The sequence below is a fragment of the Zootermopsis nevadensis genome, unplaced genomic scaffold (genome assembly GCF_977971745.1).
Source record: "Zootermopsis nevadensis isolate Lab colony 2312 unplaced genomic scaffold, Znev_1.0 Znev_ptg000001l, whole genome shotgun sequence".
Classification (NCBI taxonomy): Eukaryota; Metazoa; Arthropoda; class Insecta; order Blattodea; family Termopsidae; genus Zootermopsis; species Zootermopsis nevadensis.
In genome coordinates, this window is record NW_028259133.1 from 11,011,783 (window position 1) to 11,029,065 (window position 17,283).

Here is a 17,283-nt window from a genome sequence, read left to right on the forward strand (position 1 = left end):
TAGATTCAACTGGCTCATCATAGAGTCCAGTAGAGGACCCTTGTGATCACGGTAGTAAACTGTCGGGTGATGAATTTCTTGACCAGCTGAATTTCGGCAAGGACTTTTCCAAATTGATTTGTGTTGTTCAACGACACTGTATGAGCTTTGAAGTTTATTAGGGTGGAATGACACTATCTCAGAACAGTCGGTGCCTATAACAAGACTCAAAACGTCTAACACATAAATCAGATAGGCTTGTTAAATCTTTATATCTCAGAGTTCCATTCTATAGAAAATTCCATCTATTTAGGTCTTGCTGTAAGTTAATAAAAGTTGTAGGTTTTGTGTCTTCTGCAAATAGGTTTACATTTTAAAGATACTTATAGGTATATATTTCTGTATTTCTTATTTCAGTTAAAATGTATGGATTATAAAAAAGAAAAGCTCAGAGCTTTCAAATATCATTATTAAGAACATTGTAGCGTTAGGCCTTAAAGTCTGTTGCCGAACCTGGGATGGTAGTTATTCAAATTTCGTCCTATCACAAACTATGGCTAAAGTTCGAGTTCAGCCTCAAAGTCAATACTGTAAAGACTTTTTAAACTTACAAGTCACAATAAATTAGTCTTAAGATATCAACTAAATGGAAGTTAATTATTACTAATACACACATTTTAAACCATCTTACATTATAACTGGGCTTTATATCTCTGCTCAAACACTTCTATTACAAATATTCTCCTGAAATATTTCACAGGAAAATAAATTCCCCAAGAAAAAAGACCGGTCCAAAGACCATAATAACGAATGCTTCATGTATCACGCAAATTCGGAACACGCATACACGTCTACCAGTCTCCCCCTATTTAATACTGCGATAAAAATATATACTCCTTACGTCTATTGTCCTCTGTCGTACCACACGATTATATCATAATCACGTTTCACTGCCATTTCACTTCTGTTTCACTAAGGAAATATTTAATGTTCTCCACAGAACACAAGTAGGTCGGCTGCAACACCAGATGCAGAATACTTCTTTAAACTCAGTTAACCTACTGGGCTGCTCCAGTGGTCCCTGTTTGATTCGAATATTTCATCTCAAACTTCGTAAACATAAAAATGTCATTATATTGAAGACCGTTCACGCATTTTGATGTTATAAGACGGTGCACACTTTGCAGTGTGATCATTTCAAATTTCGATAATTTTTATGATACTAATATGCAGAAGAAAACCCAGTCGGTTTAGAAAATATAACCGGTATGACAACAGCTATACCTTTATGTTATTTATAGAATATACCGCTAAATATTGAAGAAATACCCAAATAATTTAAACATGTCAATCAGAATAAATCTTAGGAATCATCGTCGTCTGTCATTGCCGTCAAAATTGGGTCACAACTTCGAGAATATAACAGAATGTGTTCCATATCTCTCACCTTCATGCCTTTCTGTTCTTGTGCGCGTTTTTGCTCATGACATAATCAAATTTCTTAATGAAGAATTACAAAGAAGAAAAGTTAAGATGTATGAGTTATTAAAAAATGAGTTTTAATCTATTTCATACCATAACCACGCCACATCATAGTTTATTAGCCATAAACATCCATAAAAGCATTTAATCCCTGCCCTATTCGGGGTAAATTTAATCTTTACTTCCCGTTAGCTGTTAGTCAAATTATTAATCGTAATTGCAAAATACTGTGTAACCGAACCAGGTTTATTTCTGAACATCTATGAACCCGTTTTCAAAATATGACATCAGATCCCATCTAAGCAAGAACGTTTTTAGGAAAATGGCTTATCTGAAAGCAATTACAGCTTTATATTAATTTGGATTAAACCCACACCACTCTTATACAATTAATGGCACATACTGAAGCCCATTATTTGTTCTTGTTAAATTGTAGTAGGTCACTATTTACAGCTTCCTGAAACAAGTAGAGACAATGGACAGGGATTCAAGGTATCAAGGAATTAACTCAACATAATTTCATTGTTTTAAGTTCCATTTAGACGTGCACAGATCCAATTCCTTTATACCTCGCTAGTTCATAACAATTACAAGCAGGATTATAGTTAAAGCCGCAGTGTATAAAGTATTGTTTCGTTGTATTTCGCTGCCTCAAAAGTTCGTACCATTCATATTTATCGCACATTTTTCGTCGATGAGATATTAAATTGCATAGACTTAATTCATCACAAAAATCATTAACAAAGTTTGAGTTTAGTTTCTCACTGCGGCAAGAACGAAGATGACTGTCTTTTGGATTTTAGCGCCGAGTAGAAGGTTACCGACGTTTCAGAAGCCCTTGCTGCCTCTATCATCAGGGCGATAATAAATTCGTCTATAAAATATTGACTTCCATCTATCTCTCTTCAGTCTTCTGTTCTTGCTGATGATGGAGGCAGCAAGGACCTCTGAAATTCTGGTAAACGTCTACTAGACTACACGACGATGCAGTTCAGAAGGATGCTACGATTATTGAAGGAAGTTCGAAATTTTTAGAGGTGTTGAAACACAACTCTCACTGAAGTTAATATATGGAAGTAAAAATACGTAAAATTTCTGTGTCTAAATTTTTTCCAAACTTAACTTGTAACAAGAATTTATAACTCCTCTTCTCGTTTCCAGTAGGAAATTAGAGCATATTCTAAGTTCAAAAATGAGTAAAGACTACAGTAATATGATGTACCCAGACGCTTCAAAACAAGTTTGGTACCGGCACGACACAAAAACAAAAGGTTGCAAGTGAATGAGGGATAATCAATGTTACGTTTCATTAATTTGATAATATTGAGATCAAATGAGAGAATTATTATCGTCTTAACAATCAGATTCGCAGGATCTACTTTTACTAATTAACGTTCACAGCAGATGTCGAGTCTACCTCAAACAATATTATACAGACAGCAGAATTTACATTCAAAACTGCAGTTGATACTAATTCATATTAGCCTATATATGCCTACATAAGTCAGATTTAACAAGTAAAAAATACATATAGTCGTGTACTGAAGCTATATGAAGGCACATCTTGTAAACTGACGACAAGGAACGTTATAGCCGCTTCGGTGGTTTCACAACAACAGCAAACTGTGCTATTAGATACTGTTTTACCGTTTCACTTACTTTCAGGTGGTTTCGTGAAGGAAATTTCGAAGAACTCGCACAAAAGCCACAGTTTAAAATCACAGTCCAAGCACAATATCAAGAAGTAAAGGAAATATGGGAGAATGCTATCAGCTGGCACATGCATTTCGCGAATAAAAAAAGAAAAAGAAAATCTTTTCTATTGTGTACTCAACTTTTTCCAGAAGAGGATTGAAAAGATAAAAAAGAAAGAAACGAAAAATAAGTAAAAAGCGACCAATCCATCATGTGGACACTGGACATCTCATAGTGTAAGACGAGGTTTCCGATTGGCTACAGAGATCCACCCACCATTGAATCACGTGACGAAGAGAGAGAGAGAGAGAGAGAGAGACTTCCCCTTCCTGTATCACAATCGCAGGACCATTCTTTTCTCTCTCACACGTACCAGAACTTGCTGTCAAAGGTCTAACACAGTCCGACCAGCCAGACAGAGAAAACAGCTGCTCCCTGCAAGATGTCATTACAGTTCGCTTCAATTGCGTTGAAATGTGACGTGATAGCTCCAAATGTGAATTATGTGACTTAAAATAAGTGTGCAGGCGCGGGCATTGAAGTGGACTGCCTTGTCCAGTTCTTTTCAACAGCTTATAGTGAACGAAGTGCAGTGACTTGCAAGTGAGACGCCACGTAATCCATTCAAGGTAAAACATTAACAGTTACAAAGCGTGAATGAAATAACCTTGTTCCGAGACAAGTGCCCCATCAGGTAATGACAAAACATTAGTGTCCGCAAAACTTCAGTTCTAGTTAAAGTACTGACAGGCTCCAATTGCGAAGAAGTGACACGGACCTACTTTTAAACTTACATATGGTAGGAATATAGTGAAAGGACTATTTTCTTGCGACCCTGTGATATAAAACGGAGTCTTGTTCCTCTAATAACAGCTGTTAACTATTGGACTTCGTCCATGTTACACACACGAGGCCGAGCACTCAAAACAAATATTGATTCTTTTAATTAAGCGAACGGCGCGTGCTAAGAGACGGACAAGTGTTGGCATGCAATGGGACTGAAAACAGCGCAAAGGGTAAGAATAAATTATTCATAATCAACGCCACATACGCCTAAATTTTAGCACAGAAAATATTTGTCGAAGAACGTCACCAAACTCCGTTGGCCTACCACAAATTAATATAAATTTCCTTCAACGTACTGTTCCAAGTGAAATGAACACAGTATAGACAGAATTGTGTGATAGAGGCTGCGATTAAACACGCAATATTTCCGAGGTAACGCGGAAGCATCTTTGTAATAAAAGTTTACAGTTAATAAGAAAAATAAACGCAAACGAACAAAGTATTAAGTTGCGTTGAAATGTATTTAAATCAAAGAACATACGTGGATTGCGATATAAAAATAACACAGGTAAACGCTATATTTCTGCGCATCAATAACCAGATTTAATCTTTGTTTCTTGTTGCAAAAATGATGATGATGAACATTGGCATGTATGGGATGTGCAACACAACTGATTCCTTCAGTAGTTATCACCAAGTCGGGACGAATAATAATCATAATCACAACAATCACCACCTGCATCACGGAACTTCAGTTATTCATCACTACAACTCCTCATCTGACATGGCTCCTTCATATTCTTCAGCCTCAGCCACTACACCGCCAGAACATCACTTTCATCATCATCATCATCCGACATCTTACTACACTACCCAAGTGTCGGTCGATACATACAACCCATCACCGAATACGAGCAATCAAGGAATTCACAGCAACGAAACACGTAACAATGAACAAGGTACACCACCGCCCACAGACGAAAACACTGGTTCGGCATCTGCGTCTTATTACAACACCAACTCTGGTGCGCTACATCAACATCACGCACAAGACATGTCACTGGGTCCACCACAACAGCACGAAGAGAATGTTATCATCACCTCCGACAACGGACTGAGTTACACTAATCTGGATTATGCGACATCGAATACCCACGGAACATATCACCACCCACATAACCATAATACGATGACACCACCATCTCACCCTGGTGATCACCACGCAGTACTCTATCCTTCAACAACCATCAACTATGTCACCAAAAATTTGCAACACGAAGAAATGGTTCACCAAGGGAGTCACCATCACGACGAAATGCTACCACACCAAGTCAGTCATCACCATCAGCAAGAGGGGTACATTGTCAACGGAGGTCATTACATGCATCACTCTGCAACATCTCCAGACAGAAGCGAAGCTGCACAATATCCCCCTGTCGTGCCACAACACCATCAGAGTTCATCTCCAGTGTCTGCAGAGTACCAAGCAATTCATCGTCACTACAAGGAGGAGCCTTGTCACCAGATGTTATCAGAGATGCACCAACATCAAATACATTCCACAAGCCCGGCAGTTGGTGCGGGAAACAGTACTGTAATGATGGCAGCGGCTGGAGGAACAGGAAATTTTCATCACCATCCATTGCATCACCACATGCATCACCAGAATCCCAGTCACCATCAACACCATCACCACCATCTAGTGCAACAGCAGCAGCAGCAAACGACAGCGGTACCTACGTACAAGTGGATGCAAGTCAAGAGAAATGTCCCCAAACCAGCAGGTAGGGATTTAGGTTATGACTTTATATAAGACGTTTACATAATCTATTATAAAAATTTGTGATTTGTCGTAGTCGTCAACCTATTTGTTGTCAAAAATTAGTATCAGTTTACCTAGTTGGTGTTGGTACTTCAAATAGTTGATAACGTCTTCTTCCACTTTTCTTCATTTATTAAATAGTTCTGATGTTTTAGTTCTTTACGTCGCTGTTCGGAGGCGATGTGCTGCTTCTCGAGCAGTGATAGCATAAGTCTGCGTTGTTTCTCACTGATCTTGTCTTAAGCTGAACAGAACTTACACATAGATACGCATTATTAGATTCCAGTACTTTCCTATTACAACAAAACTCTTTTGCATTTACTTTTACATAAATACTTCTTGTCGACTGCTGAAGTAGTGTGTACGTACGTTTCTTATTTTGTGTCCTACATAATCGTAAAGAAAATCATAGAGTTGTTTCAATGCACTGTAGCACCCTCTTGCACAGTCACATCAAACCTTCGACTTTTAAATTAAATTGTATAACCAAGTACGCTGTGCAGGCACTAGAATATACAGAGAGAAATATGACAAGGGGGAGACTATGATAATTTAAACATAGCACAGTATCTCATTTCAGGAGGTAATATTAAAGTTTTTAGAGCAAGAACGCTTATTTCTAAGTAAAGAGCTCCAGAAGGAATTTCAGGTTTCTAAGTAGGATAATGAACATGGTTATGGACCAGTCACATCCGCATTCTATCCCCACAAATTCTTTTGGTCATATCCCTCTTTTGTTATTTCTAAGTCTCGCTGCTTCTCCAAGTGACTGGTTTTTATCACTCCATCCTGCCTAAATTCCTAGCACATAATAACCTCAATTTTACTCTTCTAATAACAATACCTCATAAACGAAGTCACGATGTTGCTCACTGCAGGCATAAATTAACATCCGCCATTAACAATTTAATTTATTCTTCCTACTTCCTGAACATATTATAATTTAGGCCTATATTCTTCCGTCTAAGAACGAGAACACGTTCCATAAAACGAGAAGCTTCTTGTTGAATTCGTTTTTTGCCGGGATAACTTGGTCAGTATTGGATGACTGGGATTCGATTCTCGGCAAGATCAGGGGCTTCTCTCTTCGTTTACGATTTTGTGGCACCTTCACCAACAACTTCATGATGCTTTTATCTTGTATTTAAGCTACACGAATCTCGCTTCTTTTCTTTTCTTTTCTTCTCTTTGTATGTCTAAATTCTGAAACATTTGAAAATCACCTGTTCCTCCAAGGTATATTACTGCATCTGTTGCAGATTTGATCAAGTAGCATGTTAATAACTTAGTTTAATACGTATTTAAATCGAGAGTAATTTATCTTCCAGACCGCAAAAAATATCTGTTATATTATTTGTATTCTTATATAAAGAAGCAACTTTTTGACGGATTCATTCGAGGGTGTTCGTGGCACTAAGATGCTTAAGGAATGGCGTTACTCCTATATTTTCCATCACGTTTAAAACGTGTTTAAGTATATTATATGCGTTGTTTATTTGTGTTTTATTTCTATTTAACAACAGTCAGATTATCAGACTATAGGCTTATGGCGTCAAATATTATGGTGATTAACAATGAACAGGATAGAATGTGGAATGATACTCTAGTGGCATAATTTAATATACTGTTTAGATATCAGTTTGGAGGGAAAGAGGAAGAACACGAAAGACTGTAAGGATAGCCGGTCTCCATGCCGAGATTTGAACCCGGGACATCCCGAATACGATGCAGGCTTTCTAACCATTCAGAGGCTACATTAGGTTTTTTTATAATACTTATAATTCACACATGACTAATTAAATACAGATTAACAAATCATATATTCAGTCTACATTGCTAGACATTGTGATACTCTAGGTCTCAACGACAGTTGGTTTCAAAATTATTACTATTATTATTATGTCGAATGTTAATCAAAGAGTTTGAAACACGTACAAATTTGTATGCTGTACATAGCACCAAACTTTGTGCTATGATATATGAACAAACTAAACAGGCCTGCACAGTTATAATTTTAATCTCATTTCGAATTTTAATATCGAGAAATTCAAAAGCAATATCAGACTCTGAAAATGACGATAATAAAAGGCCTATAGGCTCTATTATTAGACCGTTATTGAATACGTAACAAAATTAATTAATGTCTGGCATATCTGAAGTCCTATCAGACTTTATAGAAGATAGGCCTGTAGTTAAATCCTTTGCCATAGTGACAATCTAGCCACACGGCGTTAACAATTATTACAGATACAGAAAATTAAAAATTACACCTCAGTGTGCCCTACAATTTTAACTTGTATTCGTCTTATACTACAATATAATGTTCCACATGAGATGACAATGCTTCAGCATATTAAATATATATCGTATAAGATCTATCACTGAAAAAGAATCACCTCTACGATTTGAAACCCCTTAATACATTCCTCCTAAATTCCTTATTCTTATTTAAAAATATTTCACAATTATTTTGGAACTAACATGATAAGCTAATGTCTTAAACGTGAAATGTCTGCAACTGGAGAAATTATGTTTCGAGCTGCTGTTTAGGCCCTAACTAGTTCCAAGGAGCACATTCCTTGAGAAGGCGAGTCACTCAACTGGACACGTAATTCGCCGTCTCTTAATGAACACGATGGTTCATTACCATGTTGGAGAGAACCTGCCATTAACATCCTAACTTAAGCAGTTGCATTCAGCGAATAAACTTGTCACATAATTTATAATTTAATATCTATTTTAACATTCTATTCTACCGTACGCCTGGTCTTCTAACTGATCTTCCTTCAGTCTTTTCAAATTAAATGTATATAAAGCTCATCATTCCCATGCGTGCTACATGTCACTCCTATCTCATGTCCTTTGTTTAATTACGCTTACTTGATGAATACCGTTAATAATGAAGCTTCTTACTGTGTAATTTTCTCCATAATCTGTGTCTTTCTGTCTTATAAGTTTAGTCACTTACAACTTAGTAGGCCTATTGAATATCAGCAACAAGACATTTCTTAAAGGCCATCACTAATACAAATCTTTGAACTATTAAAATAGTTCAAAGACAATTATCTGCTGTTGGATTATTTCAATAATATCAAGCGGTTTCTTGTCAGGCCAACCTCAAAAACAAGATCATGTGGAATAAAGTCTACAACACGTATTCATCCTAATTATACATTTCAATTTACATTTTAAATGCTTCATTATCTTGGGAATCCTGTATTGGTGAGTGATCTTGGGACAGTGTTGAAACACATACTGCAGTCTATCTACTTTAATTTATAAAAATAATTACCTTAATGTATGTTGCATATTTGTAAGATCTGCCATCTTTAGAATCGTAATCTCCTATGCTGGTCAAAGTTCAAAGTCCCGCATTTTCAGAGTTAGAATGATCATTAGCAAGATGACCTAAGCGCCTTATGAGACAATCGCTCTACGAATTAACATTATTCTTTATTTCTCTGATGACGCAGTCTAGACTTACGAACGTAGCCTAAAGGAATGTTTCTGTTTTCAATGTGAAAGGTTTGGCGTTCACATCGGTAACCGCATGACAGATTACGAGCCGGTGGAACATGAAATACGTTTAATGAAAGGGTGGTAGTTATTTAATCTCGAATAAATTGTTGCTCCACCCCACAGATATCGTTGAACATCAACTCTTTGCAGTCCCATGCTGTAATGCCACACTGGGGCTTTGAAGCAGTCTTGTACCGGGGTTATGCATACGTCAAACTTTATTTTTAAAAGATTCAGTGAGTGATTGAATAACTCTTTCAAACCAGTAAGCCAGTATTCTAACAGTGGGGAGTGTGTTAATAAAAAAAAACCTGCAGCTATTACTCTATACACGATTTCCTAAGGACTCTATACTTGAATGTTTACCGGTCCATTAGCCGTGATTTATTCAATGCGAATACTACCTTTACTGAAGACATCATACACACGTAGCAGTAATGCCTGTATTTATGAGCTGTGTACTACTTTTACAACGTACTAGACATACCAGTTAATTAGTCTGTAATGTGAAGACTAAATTATCCAAGATTACAAAGTTAAATACGTGAGGAATTTCATCAGAATTTTAATAAATGGATCTATGAAGTATTTTAATTGTTCTATCGTAATTAAGTATGGTTTACTTAGCGATGTTTTTCTTTCAATCGCGCAAATTATATAGCATGGAATGACAGGGTAATTAATGAATGACTTGGAAAGGATATGGTAGGAACCGGTTGTTGCCGAATTTAAAGTAACGAAAAAATAAATAAAAAAAGTTCAGTAAGGGCAACAGGTCACCAGGACGATGCTTAAAGCCGGGAATTCCGGAATGCGGCAGCAGGGGTACCACCCGTTCGATCAAGACGCTTAGAACTTATTTAAAGTACATAACAAATATAAAGCATATCAGTTAACTGTGATTAAGCTACTCCGTATTAAAATCTGTTGCAGTTTTAGCCCATTTTCAAATGCAGTCTCTAAAACGCTGTTAAGTTAATTTACAATTATGAACCCGGGCTTCGACAGTGATTATTTTTACCGTATAGCCTGCATGTCTATTTACTCCCCTGTATTCATTAGTATTAGTTACTCAGTTCCCATTTGACGCACTGAAAATCACTAAGATTTCGAAGCGTCACCACTTCAATTCCGTTTCCTTTGCTAACAGGAGTATATAGATGGTAAATGCAATGAGCTTCTATTTGACGTACGTCCAAGTGAAAATTATCAAAGCCGATTTTAAGAATCATTAAGGAAAGAGAAAATAAGGCAGTCTGTTCCTCCTGATGACACAACCCGCATCTTAAAGTAACAGCAAGTCGACACACATTATCCTCACGTCTTTTATTATATTTCAGGCTTAGTTGATGACACTTCTGTCAGCTATTGAGGTTATACAGTAGCACATTTCAAATTTGTATAGCCTTAAAGAGATCAAGAATGAGGAAGAAGTAGGTACGACCTGTTTTAAACTGTTGTAACTGATTTCGAATGACGAAGACAGGTCCTGAAATTATGAACACGCCTCGCGGAAATAAATTTGTAAAAACTGACTAAATTACTTCATCAGTTAGAAGATTCAAATTTGCGGTTTACGTAAATGCAGTTGAACTGTAGCTAACTACTGTATCGAAGTAAACGAAAGGAAGTAGGAATTTCAAGTTACATAAATGTGAAAATTGATCGCTAGGCAACATTGAAATAAACTTCGCGGAAATGTGTAACCCTAAATGCACGACATTGGACATTGCAAACGGAACAGAGGTCTGTAAGAAACATTTCGTGTTCCAAGGCTAAGAAAATAATTCGGAAAGAATAATAATCGCTACAGAACTCAAAGCCAACCCTTCCACTTTTGCATAGCTCTTAACGTATATTCGTTAACTCATTTTTTATAGTGTATATAGGGTATTAGAAATGGCCGATTATACACACAAAATATAGCTTCAATTACTCAAGCCGCGTAATTCGCATTGACAAGATTTGGGTGACAAGAGATAAATTTTTAATCTCACAGATGAAACTGAAAATAATTGAAGATTTTATTAAACACACATAAGCATGTATAAGCCTGTTTCCTGAATAGATAATAACAAAAACTAAGGACTTTAACCCATCGAATGAGAAGATATCATAGACACATAATTAGATTCACTTCGAAAAATTTACATCCAGTCAGTAATATTCTTTTGCACATAATATTTCACCAGTTGCTGTTAAGCTAAATTAAAGTCATTCTATTCTTTGAAAATTTATGGGCGAGGTGACATAACATTCACTACCTATTAATGTTGTTTACTTTCTGAAACTAAAATAAGAGTCATGCCATTTAATTAAATTTTAAAGGCACGTCGGTGCAAATGTCAGGCAGTAATTTGTTTACTCGGTAGAAATATACAATTCTTAAAACGTAGGAAATATATTCTACATCAAATAAGGAATATTTATCTTGAACAAAATAACCAAAGCCCGCATTTATTCCGAGACCAGACGGGGGCCAGGTTAGAAACGAAGACCCTAATAACTGAGGAAAATCCTGTTCCAGCGCTACTTCATCCATCATAAATCTAAAATGAAGTCACCTGGGAATGAACCAGGATGTCATCGGTGAGAAGTCGGTGTCTGGCCGCATTAACTATGACTCAGCTATGAATACATATTATATATCTAACACAAAGCTGGACTTCATCGTTACTGAGTCTTTCTCGTACATGTGATAACCATTGCCCGCAATGGTAATTTTCATTGTGTAAGCCTTAGCCTATTAGATTGAAAATTACGCAGATCATGTTTTAAAGCCACACATAGGCCTACACACAGAAGCCCTATATATTTGTCAAGAATAGTAGGATAAATACAATTTTGAAAACATTTGCATTCCCCTGTTTCTATTCATCTTCTATCGTGCTCTATTTTAAGCACCACCCCTTTTAAAATTATGTTCGGCACATGCAGCCAGTGACTGGCCTCTATTCACTTTTGTTACAGAACTGAACCAACCAACAGGATGCTAACCAAGGGGTTGGTCGCTCACAAAAAGTCATTCATTGTTCATTGTTCATTGTTAACCTGTCAGAACGCGGGGTGGCTTCTAAAGGAAAAATAAGGATTTCGGTAATGGCGTCTTTTTCAATAGATCTATCTTCAGAATCCTACGTTGTAGATCGGTAATTTCTTTCTGGTATTCGCTGGCTCGGAACGAAACTTTAAAATTCAGAGTTGTGCGGCAGGCACTATCAAACTATTTGTACACTAAACACAATCCTTGAGAAGCTGGTAACCGCTCGGCTGGTAAAGAATATTTTTTTTCTTTTATGGGACTCACCTTCAGTCCTGAAGATGAAAACATATGTTCCCCCGAAATGTTCGTATCTACCTACGTTACAACCAGAAATACCACCAACATCATCATTGCCGTGATAACCTCAAGTCCCATGCTCTAACAGGACTGACATATTATCTCTGTCCGATTATGTGCTGTTTACATATAAATTCAATATTTACATATTTGTGAAAGAATATAGCCAAAAATATTTCATGACACGTGTTGGACGAATTGGAAAAGATGTTACAGGACTCGACCGTGGCCTGATTTAAGGCACTGTCCCATTATTTGCCTGGAGAAATTGACGAGAAACCTCAGTCAGAACAACAAACCTGAGACACGAACCCCAAGCATTCCGAATAATAAGCAAGAACATTAACCACCGAATCGTGATGTTGGTTTTAGACGGACTTATTAAGAGCTCCAGACACATTTCTGTGAGTTCATAATAATTGCACAAGTCGCTCTAAGGCATGAGAGTTGACGTATAATAATATTTGATTCGTAAATGAGAGAAACAAAACGAACGGTGCCAGATGTTCTAGGCAAGTCAAAAGACATCGCAGTTGCTAGTTTAGTTTGAACACGCGTCACACAGAAGATGTGTTTTCCCCCTGCCAGTGGGGAAAAATATGACGAACAAACAGGCGAGAACGCAATTTATTACTGAAGTGAGCAAGCAGCCCACATGACATGCTTTGCTCAAAATGTCAGTTCGACCCTACTGTTTTTATTTTAAAAAAATAAATAAAAGAAAGCAAGGGGTGGTGAAACCTTATTTATCATTTCAATTACGTCTGGATAGTAATCAACCTTAATTACCACTCGACTGTAAGAGTTTTCTTTTGTGAAAATAACTTGTTGCTTTTCCATCTGATCCATAATCAGCTTCTCTTTCTGTGTTATAACATTCTTTACCAACACTGATAGTTGATACGCTGATGGTGTGATTAACGTTTGATATTACTGTCATAATCGATTGCAGGGTAGATCCTAGGCCGCTATTCTTAATGTATTTATATTTGACCTCACACCGTGACTCCCATATCAATATAAAACTAAAAGCAGAAAACTAGGATATTTATTAAATGCGCACCACTTTTTATGATTGAGCAAATGCAGAACATTAATAAAAATGACAAGCGGTTTTGTGGAATACAAAGATTTCTGTCATGCAAGTTTGTCCCAGTATAGATGACAAACAAATTTTTCCCGGAATTTTAGTGGAAAGCAAAGGCCGAAGTTAACAAATTGAAATCGAAGAGTTTGAAAAAATAAATAGGCTGATAAGAAACAATTTCATGTATGATCAGTCTCACTACGAAATTAAATTAGCTAGCGATGCAAGAAAACTTCAAATTTTAAAATTGATTTTGTTAAAAAATAACATAAATAACCTAATCTTAAAAATTATCTATGAGCCGGCGTAGCTCAGTCAGTATAGTGACTAGCTACGGGCTGGACGACTGGGGTTCGATCTCCGACGGGGGCAGAGGATTTTTCCTCTGGCCTCTTCGTCGAGACCGGCTCTGGTGCCCACCCAGCCTCCTCTACAATGGGTACCGGGGTCCTTTCCCGGGGGTAAAGCCGGCCGGGGCGTTATGCTGACCACTCACCCCCTCTAATGCCGTGGTCAAGGAAGAGAGGAGCTATACCTTCACTCACCCCAAACGCCTACATGGCGTATAGTGGGACAAACTTTACTTACTTTATAAATTATCTAAATTACATAGTTATTAATTAGAGATTTTTAAAATCATCCGGCCGAATTAGATTTGAGTTTTGTGCTTTATGATAACTTTTATAATTTTTTGTCGTATTATGTTCGAATTTACTTTCATTCGCACATATGCCATCACTGCCAATCTATAACTCCAAGAGGTAGAGACTTACAGGCCGATAAACGTGATCTTTCTCCCATCAAATAAAATGCTAAAATAAAGTAAGAAGCACGACTATAGGCTACATTAAGTGAGGGTTCAGAGAACAGGCAAACTCAGAGAAAACACATTGGAAACAGATCGCGTGTGGAATAACATCTCTGTGATAACACATGTAAGAAACTGAGGGAAAACGAACAAACACGTTTTGCGTCTTGAAAGTAGTTTACTATTGCTACACTTTCACTTAACTGCTTACCACTTAGGCCTATATACTTCGATCAGAGCTAATTTACTACAGTTATCAACCGGGGTAAATTATATCAAATTTCTTACTAAAAAGAATTTTGTAGTGAGCAAAACAGGCTAAAAAATTCTTATTTCCCCTCATTGCTCAATATATTGGCTACAGCTGAGTGCGGGAGAGAGAGAGAGCATGTTTATATGAAGCAAGATCAATAAAATAGACGAGAACGTTGTTTTTAAGGCAATAGAAACGTCTTCTGGGCTGTGACGCCCAGCATTCTATTCTTACAGATGTCACCAATGATTTGGAGGGACGTCTTACCTCTGTCTTCACAATAAAAAGCAAAGAGATACCCCTAAACATTGGTGAACGCTTGCTAGATCACCAACGTAAGATTTGAGGTTTTCACAGCGGTGAGTATGAAGATTTCTGTCTTTTGGGTTGATGCGCGATGAATCGCCCTGATGACGGAGGCAGTATGACCTCTGAAACGTCAGACTACACAGCGCAACAACCCAGAAGACAGAAATCTTCAAGACCACCAATATTTTCACCACAGTGAGAAACTCAGTTCTTAGCAGTTGCAGGCAGGTTGAAACTAACTTCCCACTGCTATCAGTCTCACATTTGTTTTCTTTAGTCTACCACATGCTGTGTTTAGTTTATTCCGATTATAACAGAAAACTATTGGGCATTGAACAGTAGAACGATGTGGTAGAACGACAGGTTATACTTAACTTCTGTGGGTGTACTTTGCCATTACCTACAATAAAATTGCCGGTAATTTTTCGCTTATAGTAATGTGTATCATCCTCAGTGAGTACGTAATCCTACGTGTAAGCTGCGACGGGCATTGGAATTTTGACTCGCTCATAACTTATCACTGCTGCTTCACAAGCCCAAACATGGACTTTGTTCCTTCTTCAGAAGCACTATAGTACAAAGAAGACCAAGTTTGTCTCTCTCATGTCTTGTTGCTGAGTTGACTTTGTACTGAATAACGGTCATAAATTTTAAAAAAATGTAATATTTCTTTGCCATAACATAGCCAGAATAACGGAATATCAAATAACAAATATTAATTCGACAATTTATTATAAATTCGGGTTAAAACTCGCATTTATTTTGTCAATTCTCTCTTATTATACAAAGGAGTGGTGTAATTTTGTAATAAATTAATCAAACATATTTTTCGATTCAGAATTTAAAAGAGGTTGTTCAAAGTCGGAATATAGAATGCAGACTTCAAGCTCGTTGATTAAGTTTCTTGAGTCTTCAGAGAATCGCTCATTGTCGAGCACACTTTTAATTGTAACTAAGTGTACATTTTGAATTAAAACCAGTCTTTGAGACACACAAAGAAAATCTCATAAAACTGGACAGACTAAGGGGAAACACCGAAAGAACGAATCTTGCCTCGTTAGTGGCCTTGTGTAGGCCTGTAGCCTGTACGTAGCAAGGTCGGTAAGGATCGCATTGCGTGTAGGAGGTCATATAGTTCGAGCATTCTCAATTTCCGTTGCAAGGACTACAATGGCTTGAGGAGGGTGAATGAAGAGAGATCGAGACCAAATTCTAAATGAGAGGTAGAGATAAAAATATAAATGGAGGAAATCAATACATAATCTACCTGTAGTGAGGAGGTTCAGTTTCTATGTAGCAAAGAGATTCGACCATTTTTAATACAGGGAAAAGTTTTCGATTTTCTTACGAAATGTAGAATGCACTAACTGTCAGAACAAAAGTGGAAAATAATTTCGATTTTCAATTACATTCGCCAGGTGTCTGGAATTTTGTTATAATATAGTGTGTCGGAAATACCACATTTTGTTTTAACAAGGGAAATTTCGAATTACTCCAATTCAAACGATGACGGAAACCGAGAAACTTATCGGGTTGGTAATCTCTTCTCTGTGCGATAAGTACGTATAATAAACTGCACTTTCAAATTTTAGAATGTAATTATGAACAGTGACATCTTATGACACATATCATAACTCGAGACCTTCCACTCATTACAAGTTCAATAAATCGCTTTATGATGCTAAAATGTCACCAATAGTATACATCTGTAACAAGTATAGAAAACTGGTAATTAAATTCTAAAGTTGAAGACACTGTTTTTTATCTTTTCCTTTTGTTACGACAAATGATAGAAATTTACGGTAATACGTCATCATGTACATATTTCCTAATATCGACGTAAATTATTAACATATTTTATTAAGAACATTATTTACAGTTACGGTATGTAGTGATATGCAAAATATATAGAAACACAATTAATTTCTCCACATTCGTTCAGATAATCTGTCATTAAAGTTATAGAGATTTAGAACTAATTGCGTATAATAAACATGATTTATTTCGCATCTAATTCCTCATCCTCTTTCTACCTTTTTCGCTTGAGTTTCATTCAAAAACATAAACACAACTTTCATTCGTGCAAATTATTTGAAGCTGTACCGATGTTGCTGACCCACTGGCTTCGAGCGACATTTTAACACACAACGTCCCACGTGACCACTGCAATATCTGGTAGGTTGTACGTAGGCCTTACTTCAGA

At 36.9% G+C, this 17,283-nt stretch overlaps 2 protein-coding genes across 8 annotated transcripts in view; one reads left to right on the forward strand and one right to left on the reverse strand.

Annotated features, from left to right (window-relative positions):
• Positions 1 to 17,283, reverse strand: part of LOC110829914 (uncharacterized) — a 540,512-nt gene that overhangs the window by 452,786 nt on the left and 70,443 nt on the right. The window lies entirely within an intron of this gene.
• Positions 1 to 17,283, forward strand: part of LOC110829912 (uncharacterized) — a 57,534-nt gene that overhangs the window by 3,651 nt on the left and 36,600 nt on the right. Inside the window, exon 2 of the mRNA XM_022064131.2 lies at positions 3,127 to 5,726. Within this exon, the coding sequence (XP_021919823.1) occupies positions 4,571 to 5,726 (1,156 nt within the window). The 5' untranslated portion in view covers positions 3,127 to 4,570. The remainder of the gene's footprint in view (positions 1 to 3,126; positions 5,727 to 17,283) is intronic.